The sequence below is a fragment of the Nanorana parkeri genome, unplaced genomic scaffold (assembly GCF_000935625.1).
Source record: "Nanorana parkeri isolate BGI_ZX_2015 unplaced genomic scaffold, ASM93562v1 scaffold177, whole genome shotgun sequence".
Classification (NCBI taxonomy): Eukaryota; Metazoa; Chordata; class Amphibia; order Anura; family Dicroglossidae; genus Nanorana; species Nanorana parkeri.
The window spans coordinates 1,325,565-1,342,495 of NW_017306445.1; the positions used below are offsets into that span (position 1 = coordinate 1,325,565).

At 44.6% G+C, this 16,931-nt stretch overlaps 1 protein-coding gene across 2 annotated transcripts in view; it reads right to left on the reverse strand.

Moving 5' to 3' along the window:
• The window catches only part of GNB4 (G protein subunit beta 4), an 88,398-nt gene that overhangs the window by 4,116 nt on the left and 67,351 nt on the right, over positions 1 to 16,931 (reverse strand). For both annotated transcript variants that reach the window (XM_018554902.1, XM_018554901.1), the window contains exons 2-7: positions 7,088 to 7,196; positions 5,157 to 5,195; positions 4,967 to 5,073; positions 3,282 to 3,345; positions 2,096 to 2,258; positions 217 to 283 (exon numbers count right to left, since the gene is read on the reverse strand). In XM_018554902.1, the coding sequence (XP_018410404.1) occupies positions 217 to 283; positions 2,096 to 2,258; positions 3,282 to 3,345; positions 4,967 to 5,073; positions 5,157 to 5,195; positions 7,088 to 7,144 (497 nt within the window). In that variant the 5' untranslated portion in view covers positions 7,145 to 7,196. The remainder of the gene's footprint in view (positions 1 to 216; positions 284 to 2,095; positions 2,259 to 3,281; positions 3,346 to 4,966; positions 5,074 to 5,156; positions 5,196 to 7,087; positions 7,197 to 16,931) is intronic.

Sequence of the window (16,931 nt, forward strand, 5' to 3'; positions counted from 1 at the left end):
TATGGCAGGGACCCAACCCCCTTCACCCTAAAACTTACTGATCAAGAGGACAGCACCCAGAAGCATACCCTGCTCCTTATGTGCTAGGTTTGGAACGCGGGGGTCTGAAACATGCATAGTAAATGATTTGTATTGGTTCAAATCATAAATACAGAAGAAAGTAATCCAATTCAATCAGATTTTAGAGGTTAGATAAAGTTTCAAAGGATCACTTACCAAGTTGTGTCTCCAGAGCTTGTAACGATTTGGTTGTCATCTAGAAAACGGCAGCATGAAAGGTAACCTGAGAAGAAAAAACAAATGTGTAAAGATAAGGAATCCTAACAGAGCACGCAGATGTTACAAAGTACAATGACGGGCACTCCTATAAAAATATACACACCCTTCATACCAAAATCATTGAGTCTACAGAGCTTCCTAGTGAACAGCAGGACATGATCCACAGTGAAGAGAGATAAACCGACACACACATACAAAACCTATCATTTATTATCCACACGCCCTATCTGTGTATTCATATACAAGGCATATTCCTTGGGACTTTTTTCTTTATTGTCCAATCGAATAGCAGATGTCCATTTATATACTACTTCTTGCTGAGGCGTTGGGTCTACAGTAATAAAATGGGTTTATAGTAAGCACCTCCCTGATAATCCACCGAACAAAGTTGGATAGTTCACCATGACAGGGGAGCGATGTGATATGGTTGTCAGTGAATGGGAGTGTATTGCCTAAACACTGCATACATGAAGCTCATCAACCAGTTTTATCAGGTCAGTGTATAGACATAGCAATAGAATGACACTTCATGTGTTGGACAGACAGCCAAGTAGAAAAATCTGATGTGAAACTGCAAATTAACCATTCCAATTTATGACCCACTGCACTGGAATTCATTCATTCGAACGACGGATGCAGTGAAATTCCGGCCTCCGGAAAATATTGTCCAAATATGGCACTTTTGGCAAAATGCCATCATTCAGCCAAAATTGCAGTACATGCCTGGTTTCTATCCTCCGTGCAGGGCGCTGCTTTGTGTCCCCTCTGACACAGCACAGCATCCAGCAGGGAGGAGAGAAACTGTCACAGGAGGCCGAGTAGGAGAGTGATGTGAGGGGCCGGCATGTCTCAAGAGGTCGAGCTCTCCACCCAGCTCAGCCTCCTGTGACAGATCAGGATAACGGTGTGGGGGCAGAGACAGCCGTCACAGGAGGCTGAGCTCTCCTCCCCACACTGCTCGCTCAGCCTCCTGTGACAGCAAGTCAGGATGGAGAGCGGTACAGGGCACTCAGCGATTGCTGACTGCTTGTAAATAATTGAGGACATAGTATGTTTAGGGTGTCCTCAATTATGAACAGGAAGTGCTCTACATCACTGCCTGTTCATTCATGATTGTGGTCATGGTAAACATACTATCTCCGCAAGTTATGAATGAACAGGAACACTCAGTATAGAGGCTTCCTACTCATTTATAACAGGGGCTGCAGAAAGAGAGATTAAGGACTCGATCTCTTTTTCCGTTTTAAAAAGGGAAATATCAGGGGTCTGTTTAGATCCCTAATATGCACCTCTAATTATAACAATAGGGTAAGGGAGGGTGGACATAGTGGATAGTGACAAGGTGACAGTGTAATTCCAGGCAGATTTGTAAAAGGACATTAATGTTTTCTTTGAAGTAATTCATTTTCAGTTATGCAAAACCTCTACCCTAAAGACCCCTATATAGCAATACTTTGTTTGGGAGAGAAAGGGTTAGAAGTCTATTGCTTTACACAGTGCTATCCAACAAGCAGCACACTTGCAGTACAGGATAAACTCATTCTTGAACAAGCTATAATGCTGTGGGGAAAATGAAAACCATTGAACTTGCCCCATCTGGAATTGGCGGCTGGATCACAAGAGCAGCTAATAATGACAAATCTTTTTTCAGGTAAAGACAGTTCTCTTAAATGTATTTCAACTGCTGGAAAGTCAACTTGAATTCAATGATACTTGGGATCTGCCATCATTTTAGAGCAGTCAGATCAATGATGCCCATGTGGAAAACCCAGGTAATTTATTTCAGCATAAGAATACATGGATTGGAAGATCTTACCTGTGTGACCTGGCAGCTCTCTGCTCACTCGTACATTGCCTTCTCTCGTTTTCAGATTGTAAATGGAGCAGATGTTGTCTAGACCTCCACAAGCTACGTAATTTCCAGATGGAGCATAAGCACAAGTCATTACCCAGGATGACCGCAGAGGAATAGCATGCATCTGCAGGAAGAAAAAACAGACAACAGCATTAACATTTTACACCATACCCTCCAGAACGGGCTTTACACTGCCTTATCAATCATTGCCTAAGTTTGAAATGCTTTATAAGCACATAACAGGGTCAGATATTGGAGCCCTCTAATTGTCCACATTCTGTTTGACTACAGGGCTTGGTTATCGGACGGCATGATTCAAAGTGTGTATGGCCAGGGAGTCAGGAAGGACAGTATAGCAACTGACAGACATTAGGTACCCCGATTGAATATTCAGATAAGTACGATCTTAAAGTGACACTAAACTCAGGAGTTAAATCTTAAAAATACATTCAAGTACCTTAACTATGAACAGAAATGTATCTGATTTGTGTATCACTCGGCTGTAGATCCTCAAATCATCTCTGAATTGGTGCCGACACTGTCCTTCCTTCTGGAGTGTGGCTACTTCTCCATGGTCCCTATGTGTGTTGTAAAGTAGTCACCACTCCAAGCTCGCTCCCATGATGGACTACAATCTCAATACAAATTGGTACACTAAAATGTGAGATTGTATGACCTTGGGAGTGGTGGCTACTTTGCAACACACACAGGGACCGAGGGGAACAAAAGTGGCCTCCCTCCAGAAGGAAGGACAGTGTCACCATGAATTCAGAGATGATTTCAGGATCTACAGCCGAGTAATACACATATAAGATACATTTATGTTAATAGTTAAGGTACTTTAATGTATTTTTTTTAGAGTTAACTCCTGAGTTTAGTGTCACTTTAACTAGTACTGTGTAAAGTCTGCACCAAATACAACTCCCAGTGGCGGTAGCTGCTTCATATTCAGAAAAGTTAATAAAAACGGCAGTGTATTAAATGGTGGAGATGACCAACTGAATGAATTCTCATTTGCACATTATCTGCCCCAACCATATGTGTAGCCAAGTTAGGAATTGCAGCATTGTGCACTACACACAATCATACTACTCAGCAATCTTAAAGCACCCATTACACATAGTCTAAAACCTGGCAAGTACTTTACCTTATTGGTTGTATAACTGTCCCAGATAATTAATTTTCCATCTTGAGATGCACTGACTAATAGCCTAAAGACAAAAGGCAACACCGTTACAAGAAATTACACCAGGAATGTAAACACTAGAATTAAAAAAGGGGCAACAAGGGAGTTTAGTGATTTAAATAGGAAAAAAATACACAGTGTAAATGAGAAATATCACTTATGTAACATAGTATGTTCACCAGAATCATTTAGGTTCAACTGAGATCATTACCAAGCTTTATCATTCATCCTGCAACAAACACTGAAGGCTCATGGGCTGTTTAATTCTAGTTTTTCAGATACAGAACTACTAGACGCTCAAATGCTACCCGATTGACTTCCTGTATGGCTCATTTTGGAATCAGTCCATAGGAAAAAAAAAAAAGGACTGTTTTGGAGTGTCAGCAAAAAATAAATGGGTAAAATCTGTCCCATCATAGCTAGCACAAGAAATGCAAGCTAGGACATATGCCTAGTAAAACTGTATTACCAGGCACGGTAAAAGGGAGCACAGCCTGACAGCAGCGGTCATACTTCAATATACCCATTGCATATGTGTACACTTCAAGATAATAAAACCTCAAACCACAGAGATGTATCTTCTAACACCCCATGGAAATAAATCCAAGGGTAAAATCAAGGTTCCTGGCAGACAAACAACTGAACGTCTTCTAATGGGGCTTAGTGGTTAGCACTTCTGCCATGCAGCACTGGGGTACTTGGTTTAGATCCCAACCAGGACACTACGTGCATGGAGTTTGCATGTTTCCCCCCAGGTACTCCACTTTCCTTTCACACTCCAAAGACATGCTGGTAGGTTAATTGCCTCCTATTTAAATTGGTCCTAGGATGTGCGTGCCTGTATGCATGCATGTGAGATAGGGACCTGAGATTGTAAGCTCCTTGAGGGCAGGGACTGATGTAAATGTACCGTATGTAAAGTGCTGTGTAAATTGTCGGCGTCGCATAGATACCTGTAATTAAAAAATTAAAATCGCACTGCAATTTTGTTGTTTTTCAAGCCAGTCCACTAAATCCAACCATATCTGAATTTGATTTCACGTGAACGTGCTTTTATAGTACTTGTCTGTTGCTGGAGCCCACTAAAGACCCCTTCCAAAAGTTGGTGTTTGCCCAAACCTTCCTTCCATGTGACAGTGCTTGGGCCTTCTAATCAGCCATCATTCAGGCACTGAGAATTGTACATTTGGTTTTACTTTTAGCACAAGAGCTCCAGCAGCACACTGAGGAGGCAAGTAGGCTTTGTGAAGGTACAATGAAGCCCCAGAGGGTGCCTGCTAACCATCTGAGGTAACTTTATGGCACCATATGGCCGGTTAATTTAATGTAATCTGGCGGCAGCTGCCTGACCCAGTCAAAAATGGGCACCTGCCTACAGACAAATACATCAGCCACTGTTGGGTAGAACAATGATTCAGACACAGAAAAAAAACTTGTGTACCTTTGTATTCTTAAAGTCATGCCAACACACACAAATGCCCTATAGGAAGCCTTAACCACACAATAGGCTTGCCATTTGGCATTCTACTAAGCACAAATAATCTACACAGACACATAGTAAGTAAAACTTTCACACGCAGAAAAAAAAAAAAGATCTTTAAACTAGGAAACCGCACTGGAGCATCTTCATAAAAAGACACACGTACCTCGAGTCTGAACCCCAGTGCATGGCATAAATTTTAGCTAGGTGACCTCGCAATGTGCGCCGAGTTCGCATCTGGATCCGACCTACGGAGTCCAAACTCGTCGTGATCTAAAGAGCAACATACAGTGTTAGAGGAGAAGAGTTTGGAGAGCACAGATACATGGATAAAATGGTGCAATTATTCTATGTACCTGAACCAGAGTTGTGTCGCTGCATGCCTTCCTGGCATCCTAACAGAGAAAAAGAGGATCTATGATCAGGAGTTGTTCATTGGCATCATTTGCTTACCCAAAGAAATAATCCTGCCTAACAGAAGGACCGTGCAAACAGATGAGTCACCTTCCATATCAACAGTCAAATATGGATAAGGTACTGACATTTTCAGTGGTTTGTAATTCCCCTTTCTACTACACAAAGCAAAGCATTCATATTACATAAGAGAAACGCACATTCTTCAAGAACACCACCAAAAGATTATAAACGTATAACATGTCCATTTTAATCAGGGCCCCCCACACTTGGGAATTGTTATTGCTTACATAGTGTTTGTATGTAAAGTTTTATTTGCAGATTAGTTTTTGATAAATCTTCTGTACGTGTTTTTGTGGTGAGAATATTACAGGGCAATATAAAAATTTGCAGAGCCAATGACACAAATCAAGTCGGTATATTTTCTGGTCAGGTCAAATGTAATATTAGTAAAATACCACATTAAGGCCACTAGATGGAGCCGAGTAGCAGAGAAAAGTTCTTACTTTGCTCCTCAGCTCCATCTAGTGGCTGTTGTGTGGTATTTTCCTGATATTACATTGACCTAGAAAGAACATATTCATTTTTGCCTCCATTCCCACAGAACAAAACGCACATGCAGTTTTGCAGGATGATTGGCTCTGGAAATTTTCTTTATAAAAATACAACCCTATCTGATCCAATCACATCAATCAGAAAGCTAAATAGTCTGCATTTTGGAATCAAAGCTCATTGAGATGGGTGGTGCCGACAGGTTGATGCACCAGGAATCGTCCGATATTCGAGTTGTGTATGGCCACTAGGGATGTCCCGATGCCACTTTTTTAAGACCAAGTACAAGTACTGGCCCTCATGTACTTGCCAATACCAATTACCGATACTTTTTCTTAAAGAGACAGGTGACATTTTTAAAAAAACCATCTGACTCACCTCTGAACTCCATGTCCACAGCTAAACTCTGTAACCCTCATTCAGAGCTCACCTTTGCCCCCTCATTCACAGCTTACCACTATACCCCCTGTCCACAGCTAAACTCTGCTCCCCCTCGCCACAGCTTACCTTTGCACCACAATTCACACCTCACCTCTTCACCACCCAGCCACAGCTCATCTCTAAATTCCCGTCCACATCTCAGCACTTCTGCCCCCCCTCACTCCAGCTCTCCTCTGTACCCACTTCCACAGATCAACAGTGGGTGGAAGCAGCCTGAGCACCCAGGGATGTGGGCAATGTGCCCTGGGTGCTTGACGGTACGGATACCCATGGTGCATACACATAGGGACAGTGAGGACCCCTTATCGTGAGCAACTACTGACTGTCTTCTTTGCCATCCCAGCACAGGCCCTTACTCACTCTTGCCTGTTCAATGGAGGTGCCTCACGAGGTGCCGAATGCTTTTTTTTTCCTTTTCGAGGACGTCGGCGGCACTGAGCGTCGCGTCACTGTTGTGGGCGGAGCTACAGGCAGAGTCCTCTGGGCAGTCGCTGGCCAACCACATTAGGACCCCACCAGGAGCGCCGCCCACAGCAGTGACGCAACGCTCCTCCAGCCTGCCCAGAGGACGGTAAAAAGGACCCCACGGACAGTAAAAAAAAACAAAAAAAAAAAACAGTGCAAGCTTCGGCGCTAGGCATCGGGGCATTTTGACAAGTACTTGTCAAAATGCCCTGTATCGGGCCCGATTTCGATGCTAGCATCGGTATTGGGAGATCCCTAACGGCCACCATTAATCCCAAGAAGACTTCCCTTCTACCCAAAAACATCTCCCTTGTCAATCCCAAGCCCAGTCCCCTTTCACACAATAACTCCCACTGTGCCCACTGTGGGCAGAGTGCTGCAGTACCCCCACAAGCACACTTGGCCAAAGACTTACTCTTATTTGATTCCGGAGCTGCTCCGCTTCTTGCCGTAACTGTTCCAACTCACTCATTCTGGTAACGTGCAACTACTTCACACCTTGGCCACCAACTGCAAGAATGGGTCTGAAAGAGAGAAGGGAAAAAACAAGTGTCATCATTTTCTGAACGCTCGAACACATCCAAAATTAAAATCGATCAGTAATGGTCACAAGACAGAGATAGATCTAACAGGCCTGCCCAGCATTGCTAAGCACTGGTCCAAAAGAACTCCAGAACCTTTGGAAGGAGCTAACCATTTGGGAAAGGACAGAAATAAAAGTAATGGAGGCACCCTTAGATTTTATACCATGCCTTGTTTACATATGGACTTCGTATACAAGATTAGAAGTAACCAATTTATTGAAAAGGTTTGGGGAAGACTGTAGAAAAGTTACTCAATTTTGAAGAAAAGAAAAAAAAGGTTAATGCACAACTAAAGGCTCCTTTATAACACTCGAAACAAGTTCTAAATCCAGTTACTATGTGATGAACACGCCTCAAAGTTACAAAAAGAAAAGCAAATACACCTTTCTTTACCTTCATGACTTTTCTTCAGTTGTGTCTCACATCCTCCCCACCCAGGCACTGCAGCTCACAATGGTCATGCTATCAATGCAGAAAGCAGTGGACAGGACTAGGTGTGGCAAGCTGCAGACTGACAAGCTACAGTGCATTCCCCTATGTCAAGCATAGGCAACATTGGCCCTCTAGATGTGATACAAATCCCATCATGCATTTGTCTCTGGAAGTCATACCTGTGGTGGTCAGTTCTGCAATGCCTACTGATATTTGTACTTCTGCAGGAGCTGGAATGTGCCTAGCCCTGACCTATGCATTGCAAAATATGCACATTTTATCATCTTAGGCAGATTTGTTTTTTATTGCACTGCGTTTGCAAAGGTAATTGTGTTCCTAGCATTATAAAAGACATTTGCATCCACCCTATTGCTGCAATACACTGACATTGATCTGCAAACGGTTTACAACTTCAGGTGTCCAAATAGCAAAAGATGTCAGGTGATCAACGTTTCCCCAAAACCTATTTATGGCCTAATCTGGGCAATACAAAAGCAAAGACCCCACCCCATGGCCCATTTCTATGTTGTGGTGGTTATATGGACACATTATGCAGTGCCTGTATTGCTGCATCTACCTCCCCAGTCACTATATATCCATTACCACTTAGCAAAACGTCTCATGTACAGATACTCCTCAGGCTGCTATCAATCGAGTTACGATTTGTCGCATTTACGATGGAGTTCACTGTACAGTAAACTCCCAGTTAAGAATAGTAACTCTCAAGCAACCAACCCTGAGGCGCTGCCCTTCCCTATTCACCTGCCAGCTCGCTTCCGCAGCCGACAGGTGAATGTAAACAACCAGGATCAACAGCAAGACTGCTATTGGCCATTTCAAATTGCAATAGCCAACAGCAGGCTGGCTATTGCACCCGCCCACTGAGCAGAGGTGCGGACCTGAGAAAAAAAACCAACTCTCTCAGGTACCCTCCTCCTCTTAGCGGGCAGAGATTCAATAGCTGGCCTGCCATTGGCTATTGCAATTTGAAATAGCCAATAGCAGTCTTGCTATTGATTCCCATGGTGTACTGTCTGCTGCCGACCGCGGCAGTACTGTACACAAGTAAACTCCTCGGTTTGCAATATTTTCGGGTTACGATGGATTTTCTGGAACGTAACTCACATGCACAGACTTTTCTTTCTAAAGCAGCCACAGCCCGAGTAGAAAGGTCTGACTCCTGCCAGCAGCTGCAGAGAAGAACCCTTGCTCCCTGTGGAAGCAGTGGTCTCACTGCAGAGGTCCAACATGCGCCTATTGAGTCAGACCTATAGCTCTGTAATCAGCAAAGCTCATGCTCCCTGTTGATTGGAGGGCTCTGACTCAGCAAGAGGTGTGTCTGACCTCTGCAAAGAGATCACTGCTTCCTCAGAGAGCAAAGGGTCCCACACTGCCGGATGCCAGCAGGGGGCGGGCTTTTCTACTTAGACTGCGGATGATTTGTGAAGAGGCTAGATTTATGGCTTTGCATTTCTACGCGATGTGTTTTTCACCAAAATCAATAAAAATGCATCAAAACGTATGTCAATGCATTATGACACGCTTCAATGTACATTATGACATGTGTTTATATTTAAGGGCACAGCAACACTTGCTGACATGGAAAACCCGCCGAGAATCGCACGATTCTCGGCGACTTAGTGGCCTGCTTGTTCAACAACTGCCGAACGGGCCGGTGTGCGCACACTGCCCGTTCAGCATTGCAGCCATTGTGATGATCGCAAGTACGATCTGCCTGTCCAAGATGGGCAGATCGTAAATTTTCTTAAATTACTTTACAACCCTCGCAAGACAAAAGTCTAGCGAGGGTTGTAAAGTGTATGGCCACCTTTAAAGTGAAGTATACATGGTTAGAATTTTGTACCAATGTTTCTTTCGAGTAATCTTGTCAGAATATTCGATAATGCCCAACGCGACGAATGTCGTTTGGTTTTAACACTCGATTTTGAAATGAATGGAGTTTCCTGAACACAAACCACATTCACTGTTCGCTTTCAAAATGACGTACACAATCACTAAGTGGTCCAGCAGCAGTTTAGGAAGGGGTAGAGGGGATTCCCTAAAGCAGTGATTCTCAACCTCTGTGACCTCAGGACCCACATTTGTCCTTGGTCATTAAGTTGCGATCCAATCACTGCAATAGAATGCACGGCATTAGGGAACCGCACGTTCTAGTGCGGGGGCGTACAAACTGTGGGTGGGAGGTGCGTTTGGGGTACTATTCAAATGAATGGCAATTCAACACACCTCCTACACGGTAGGTTTGATTGCGTGGTAGAGTACATTAATCGCATGGTACTATGTGATTAATGACTGTACTAGTGTGAACGGGCCCTCAAAAACACTGACAGGCACACACAACCACAGACACAATCTCACATATGCACTCCAATTTTTTTTTAAATGTAATTTAATTTTAGGTCCCCCCAGTCTCCCTACCTTACGAGAAGTGGAGTGGATCCTCAGCCTGGGGTCCATTGTGGGCTGCTGTACTGTGACAGAGCTCCATCCATACATGCATTGCTTGTACCGCTCCCTTGCGCGCCTTGGCTTGAGAACTGACAGTGCTGCACTAGGGGGAGGCGAAGGAGCCTCTCACCTAGAAAAGCGGAAGGCATGTGGCGACCCACTGAAGAGAGGCTCACGACCCACCAGTTGAGAACCAAGGCCCTAAAGTATGGCATTCTCAGGCACTGAAGCTCATTTAATTCTATGCACAGCTCCATCTAGGAGATGAGCACGACCCATTTATATAGGAGGAAGTTGCCCCGCTTAAATTGTTTTCATGGACTTCTATTGCAATGATACGGAGTACAAATTCCAAGAATTGTGGAATACGTGAGCACTACTACAGCTAGTAACTGTTAGATCTACGCAAGTGTTTGCACAGAGAGTTGGGGTGATCCTATCATGAGGATACATTTTGTTAAAGGGAAACCAAGGTCAGAAAGAAGAGAGCATCCACTCCTGTTTGTTACAACAGACCTCAAGGCCATCAACGTGACCCAACTGTATTTAGTGTATTTGCTATATGAAGGAAGAATCACAGAAGTCCCAGACCACACCCTTGATGTGGTCTGGGACCCGGTTCATGTACACCATACAAACATCATGCCATCTGAGAAAAATGTAGAATAGGACCAGCAAACCTCTTGGCAGGGCTGGTCATCTTCTATAGCATGTCCTGAACTATAAACTAGGTCATGAATTTTAATTTATTTATATCTCTAGAGCAGAGTTTTAAGGGATGGAGATACCAGCCCTCCAAAACTTTTTTTTGTTTGTTTAAAACCTCTGTTGGGTTTTTATTGCTGTGTGTCCCCATTAGGAAGATTCACTCTATATGTACTGGGGACCAGTGGCAAGTGTGGAAGTGAAGGAAAACCCAAAAAACATAGGACTTGGAGGGGAAATCTTCCAATGGGGACACCCAAGGGCGATTGTAGGACTGAGAAAGAAGAATAATGATGCAGCAAATGGTTGGGGTGGCCATATCACACTAACACAGGAAGGAGCATAGTTAAATCAAGCCAGTGAGTCTACTCACTGCATACACCGCACACAAATACTACAGTCCTTGCTCTTCTAAAACATGCAAAATGACCCGGCTTTTCAGATGGTATTTGACAGCTCTGAACCCGGAAATGCTCAGGAGGCGACACACTCTGCACAGGACAGCAAGGAAAGAATTTCTGGCGAGGGGGAGGGCAGTCACATAAAAGTGATTAGGCAGCTCTACAGCCACCCATATAACTTTTTTAAAAGCCCAGAACCTGAACAAAAGATAACAAGCTGACGGCTGCTACTGAATAGGTAATAATAGAGACGAGAAGGAACAGTACAGGTGTTACAAGGAGCCTGTGTTTGAGCAACTATAATACATTCCCCATTTTGTATTTCGTATGTTTACCATAGTAAGGAAGGAGTGACCTGGGTGTGATCCGGGGCCAAGCTAAGGTTGTCCATATAAAGAAAAACCTTTTAAACTACCATCCTGATCCTGTACTGGCCTCACTACTTGAAGCAGTGACATGAACATGCACATCAGAGCTTCCTGTCCCGAATGCTATTCAGTGGTAGGGACGCCAGTATCAGAATAGCAGCACCAGAAAACGCACAATAAAACCATGACGCAGTGTGTTGAGAGGAGAGTTGACCTAGACAGCCCAACTGAAAATGAATCGGCCGTCAATGCATACAAAATAGGTTCTGCACAATTTTTTCAGCACAGGTCAACACAACAGGCATGTATCTATGTATTACAGTATGCACTGTATGTGTACATTGGGGTGCGATTAGCTTTGCAGTGCAACACACCACAAAATCTATACAGTGCGTTACCTGCCTGCATTAGAATCATTTACGTGGAATCCGAACCTGGTTGCAAGACTGGTTCCTGCAGCCTCGCTCTCCCTCCACTCCAGCAATGGCATGTCCCTCTGCATTCTCACATCTAATACACTGTATTGGATGGGGGTGTGGACATTTTGACAATCTACTTGTCCTGATACAAAAAATAATCTTAACCAAAACTGTATTTAACAGTACTAATTTGCGAGCGAACTTCAGAATCCATGGCACAGGGCTGCGATAGACAGCAGTAGGGGGGTACAGATAGTACCGGCAGAGGGGAAGGACTGTTTGCCGAAAGGTGAAAGAGGCAGTACTCAGGGAGGGGACGGACCATGGAGGGGGGGTGACAATCAGGCTGCTTACAAGTGATCTTGGGCGGCTGTACAGCTGCATAAGATCACTGGTATAAAATGGCTCCCACTCTACATTTTGCCCTGCTTGCCGGGCTAAATGTAGGAAAAAAAATAACCTGCCCGGAACTGCATGTCCCAGGTGTCTGGCAATAGGAATTCCAAACGCCTGTTGGATGTGTTGACTACAAGGGTTAAGGTTATTTCTGCCTGGAGCTCTTCTTTAAAAAAAAACCCTTTGGCAAGACAATGAATTCCCTTTTACTGCGTGTCAAATTTTCCTTTTACTTCCATAGTACTTCGTAATAAAACAAAACTGAAATGACTGTCAACAGAAATCATTTACCTTCACTATTCAAACAAAAGGGTTTGGACTACACACTTACGAGAAGAGTTGCTCAAGCATATGTACGAGATCATCCCCATCAAGAGGCAAAACAGGAAACTATCTTAGGTGCAACCTTGATCTGAGGTCACTCAGCTATTGTCTCCCCCCTTCTGCAACTCTGGAAGTGTTTAAAACAGAGGTGCCTCCATTAGACATCTAGCACAAAAACAGGAAACAGTCTACCACGCCTCTGTTAAGGAAGTAAATGTTAGTTTACCCTTCACTTCCAGAGTCTCCACAATAGGGTTACTTAGTAATACGCTGGTGACATACGTCAGCGTTATGACAACGGCACAGCAAACTCCTACAACTTAAAACTGAATTTCCTTAAAATGTACCAATAGCAGCACCACCATAAGAGATTACTTCGATTGCAGGAGACTGGCACGGTTTAGCTGCCTATTCAAATAAACTATAAGACCTGCATCTCTGCCTATTAATGCTGAGAGGGCTACGCATACAAACAAATCAGCCTTCTACCATCCGGGCCAGTGTGCCCTGCTGGCACATACACTGGATGTATTGGTCAGTTACAGCCACGGAGAGACCACTGTTTGCCTCTTCCAACCTTGCACATGCAGTTATAGGAGCCCTGCTTTCCAGCTCTGGACACACAGCTTTAGAAGGATAATGGTAGGGTGCAATATCCTGCTGAAAGAGGCCACTGCCATCAGGGAATACCATTTCCATGAAGGGGTGTACTTGGTCACCAACGATATTTAGGAAGGTGGTTCGAGTCAAAGTACTATCCACATGAACGGCAGGACATAAGGTTTCTCAGCAGAACATTGCTCAAAGCCTCACAATGCCTCCATCGGCTTGCCTTCTTCCCATAGTGCATCCTGGTTCCCTGGGTAAGTGACACACACACCCGGCCATCCACATGATGTAAAAGAAAACGTGACTCATCAGACCAGGCCACCATTTTTTCTGCTTCCAACACATCAACTTACAGACCCCGTTCACACCGGGACGGCTCGGCCGCGCGGATTCACCAACAGGAACGATCCCATACGCTGCTATGGGAACCTTTCATGCATCCCCGTAGGTCCGCCCGATCTGAACTGCATACCACCCGAACTGCTCCCTGCACTATTTTTGCCGCGCTGACCAGTGCCGTTTCCATACAGGTTTCAATTGAACCGCGCTAATCAGCGAGGTTTTGGGCATTTTAATTGCGTTTCGGTGCTGAAAGAACTCCCAAAACCTCCATGGCGAGATCAGCTCTCAGTGGTCATAATGTTATGGCTAATCAGTGTACACACACACACACACGACAGTGAAGTAGGTTAGGTGAGGTGTCAGTATGCGGTGAGGGACACAGGCATTAGACACTCCCAGGGGAAGGAACCAGCATTCAACGCTCCTGGAGGAGGGAACCAGCATACAGTGGGGACACAGACATTCCACACTCCCAGAAGAAGGAACCATCATGCGGTGTGAACACAGCCATTAAACATTTCAAGAATGTCCAATGGCAAAAAAAAACACCACTGCTGCTTGCTTACTCAGTAAATATTGTTGGATGAAATGAAAGTGAAACTGACCTGGCCTACAATATTACTTAGAGACTTGGTCAGGCCTATTCATTTAGAAGGTCCCCTCACTTAGAGAATGGTGTATACTCCCCTCTCCAGTGCCCTGTTCCTCTTACATTCCACAGATGCAGCCTCTGTAAAACCTTTTTACCCACATTGGAATGAATCATGTTTTTTTCACTCTAGAAGATTGTCTATTCACTCTGGTAGGCACTTTGGGAACGTGGAAGTAGCTGGCAAGCACAGATTTAATAGTCTGGGAAGTGCACATAGCAGAAGGGTTTCTGGGAGGTAAAGGCAGTATGACTGAGGCCATTCTATGTACACAGAGTTGTATGTGCCATATCACCCCGGCTTGTATGTTGTGTTGTATGGTTTATCAGCTACTCCAAACTGTGTTGCCCATTCTATATTCTACAGTTCTGGGTGTCCTGTGTCCCCTGCAGCACTCAATGGTTCCCCCTGCTGATTCCATATGATTACAGAAAACTACATACAACTACAGAAAAATATATGGTGATATGCTAGAAATGTAACCAGCTCCTGAAGGAGCCGGAACTGACCCAGGGTCTGAAGGAGCCGGAACTGACCCAGGGTCTGAAGGAGCCGGAACTGACCCACGGTCTGAAGGAGCCGGAACTGACCCACGGTCTGAAGGAGCCGGAACTGACCCACGGTCTGAAGGAGCCGGAACTGACCCACGGTCTGAAGGAGCAGGAACTGACCCACGGTCTGAAGGAGCAGGAACTGACCCACGGTCTGAAGGAGCAGGAACTGACCCACGGTCTGAAGGAGCAGGAACTGACCCACGGTCTGAAGGAGCAGGAACTGACCCACGGTCTGAAGGAGCAGGAACTGGGGCTGACCTATGGTCTGAAGGAGCAGAAACTGGGGCTGACCCACGGTCTGAAGGAGCAGAAACTGGGGCTGACCCACGGTCCGAAGGTGCGGGACTTTGGGCTGATCTGGGACCTAAAGCATATTATTGTTAACTGTCATGCTGGTTGTCTAATGCATGTTAACGGAAGCTTAATGTGGAAAAGTTTGCAGATCCCCGACATACAATTTAAACATTTTGGCTGGAGTAATAGTTCAATACCTTTGTTCTCATTCAGCTACTAAAAGGAGTTAAGATCAAGTATGAAGACCACTAGATGGATGAGATCACAGGTCTCCACCACCTCCCTTGCAGAAACCAAGAATTTACAAAATAGACTTCACACATAGGTTTTAAGCTTCCAAAATCTTTAGATTTGGTGATTACTAAGTTCCATGTATGAATCAAGCAACGGACAAAAGGAGAGGGCATGCAATGATTACACAGAAGTGCAGATATACTCTTCAATGTTGTGTTTGATACAACATATATCTTTTGACTTTGTAAAAGGTGGTGCACACATTGCCCTATTACCAGATTAGGTATAGAACAGCTATAATCCTATAGGAAATCACTATGTATGGGAACCAATGGAAATGATTGCTCAACAGTCTACATCTATTGAGGTTGACAATCTCTAATTGGTTGGCACTTTAATTTGCTTTACCTTGCCTCCACAAGGTGAGGGACCAGTAATCACCACCCAAGAGCTTGGACAACACTGTAACAGAAGCATGGGATAAAACATTTTGGCCAATGATCAAGGATGTAATCATTTAGAATTAAGAGAGGATTCTTCTAAATATTTCTATTCTCTGGTGCTACCAAAATGATTCCAGCTGCAGACTCAAGGAGAAGATAAAAAGGAGAACTATGAAGCAAGTGATTTCCACTCATCCTCATAGTTAGAGCTGACCTGTGACAAAGAAGCTGTCACAGGTCGGCTCTATCGACCGGGAAGTGAGCAGAAACATGCAGCCGATCCGCTCCCCGCAGATAGGCAGAGCCAGCTGTCACTCTTGCAGCTGGGTGGATTTCAACTGTATTGTCGGGATCTGTTCCGGCTGCGGCGCTCTCAAGGCTGTGACACACTGCACATGAAGCAGATTGGAGCAGTGGCGCGCTGCCTCCGCGTCCAATGTGTCATGTATTTTTCAGTGTGTCGTGCAATAGCCCGCAATGTACTGAGCTTTGGGTCAGGGGAGGAGGTTAGTATATGTCCTCCCGTGACCCTAAAGGGAACTATGGGGAAAAACACTTACCCCATAGTTCTCTTTTAAAGATGACTTCTGGGCGCAAATTTAGGCCCCTTTCAGATGGGCGGTCCGAACAAGTCCCACTGCGAGTTGTTCAAGTGGATCTGATCAATGTAAGCCTATGGGCAGCCAAATCTAAATGGACGCTTGTCCGTTTACATCTGATGACCCAAACTCTAGCCACGTCCAGAAAACCAAACAGAACAGAGGTCCATTTTGGTGGACCTGACTATGATGGAGCGGGTACAACCTGACGTAAACACACACATGTCCGTTTACATGCGGTTCCCCATAGTCCTAATATGGGTCTGGTAAGTTTCGTTTTTTCCTCCGTTGTAAGATGTAGAAAAAAAACTGGATAGACATGGATGTCACAACAGTGACATCCGCGCCAAACTGCTCTGATCAGCAGGGTATTCGTGCACAGTATGCTGAATTTTACTTGATTGCTTCTTACAATCCCTTATACAGCAGCACTCAG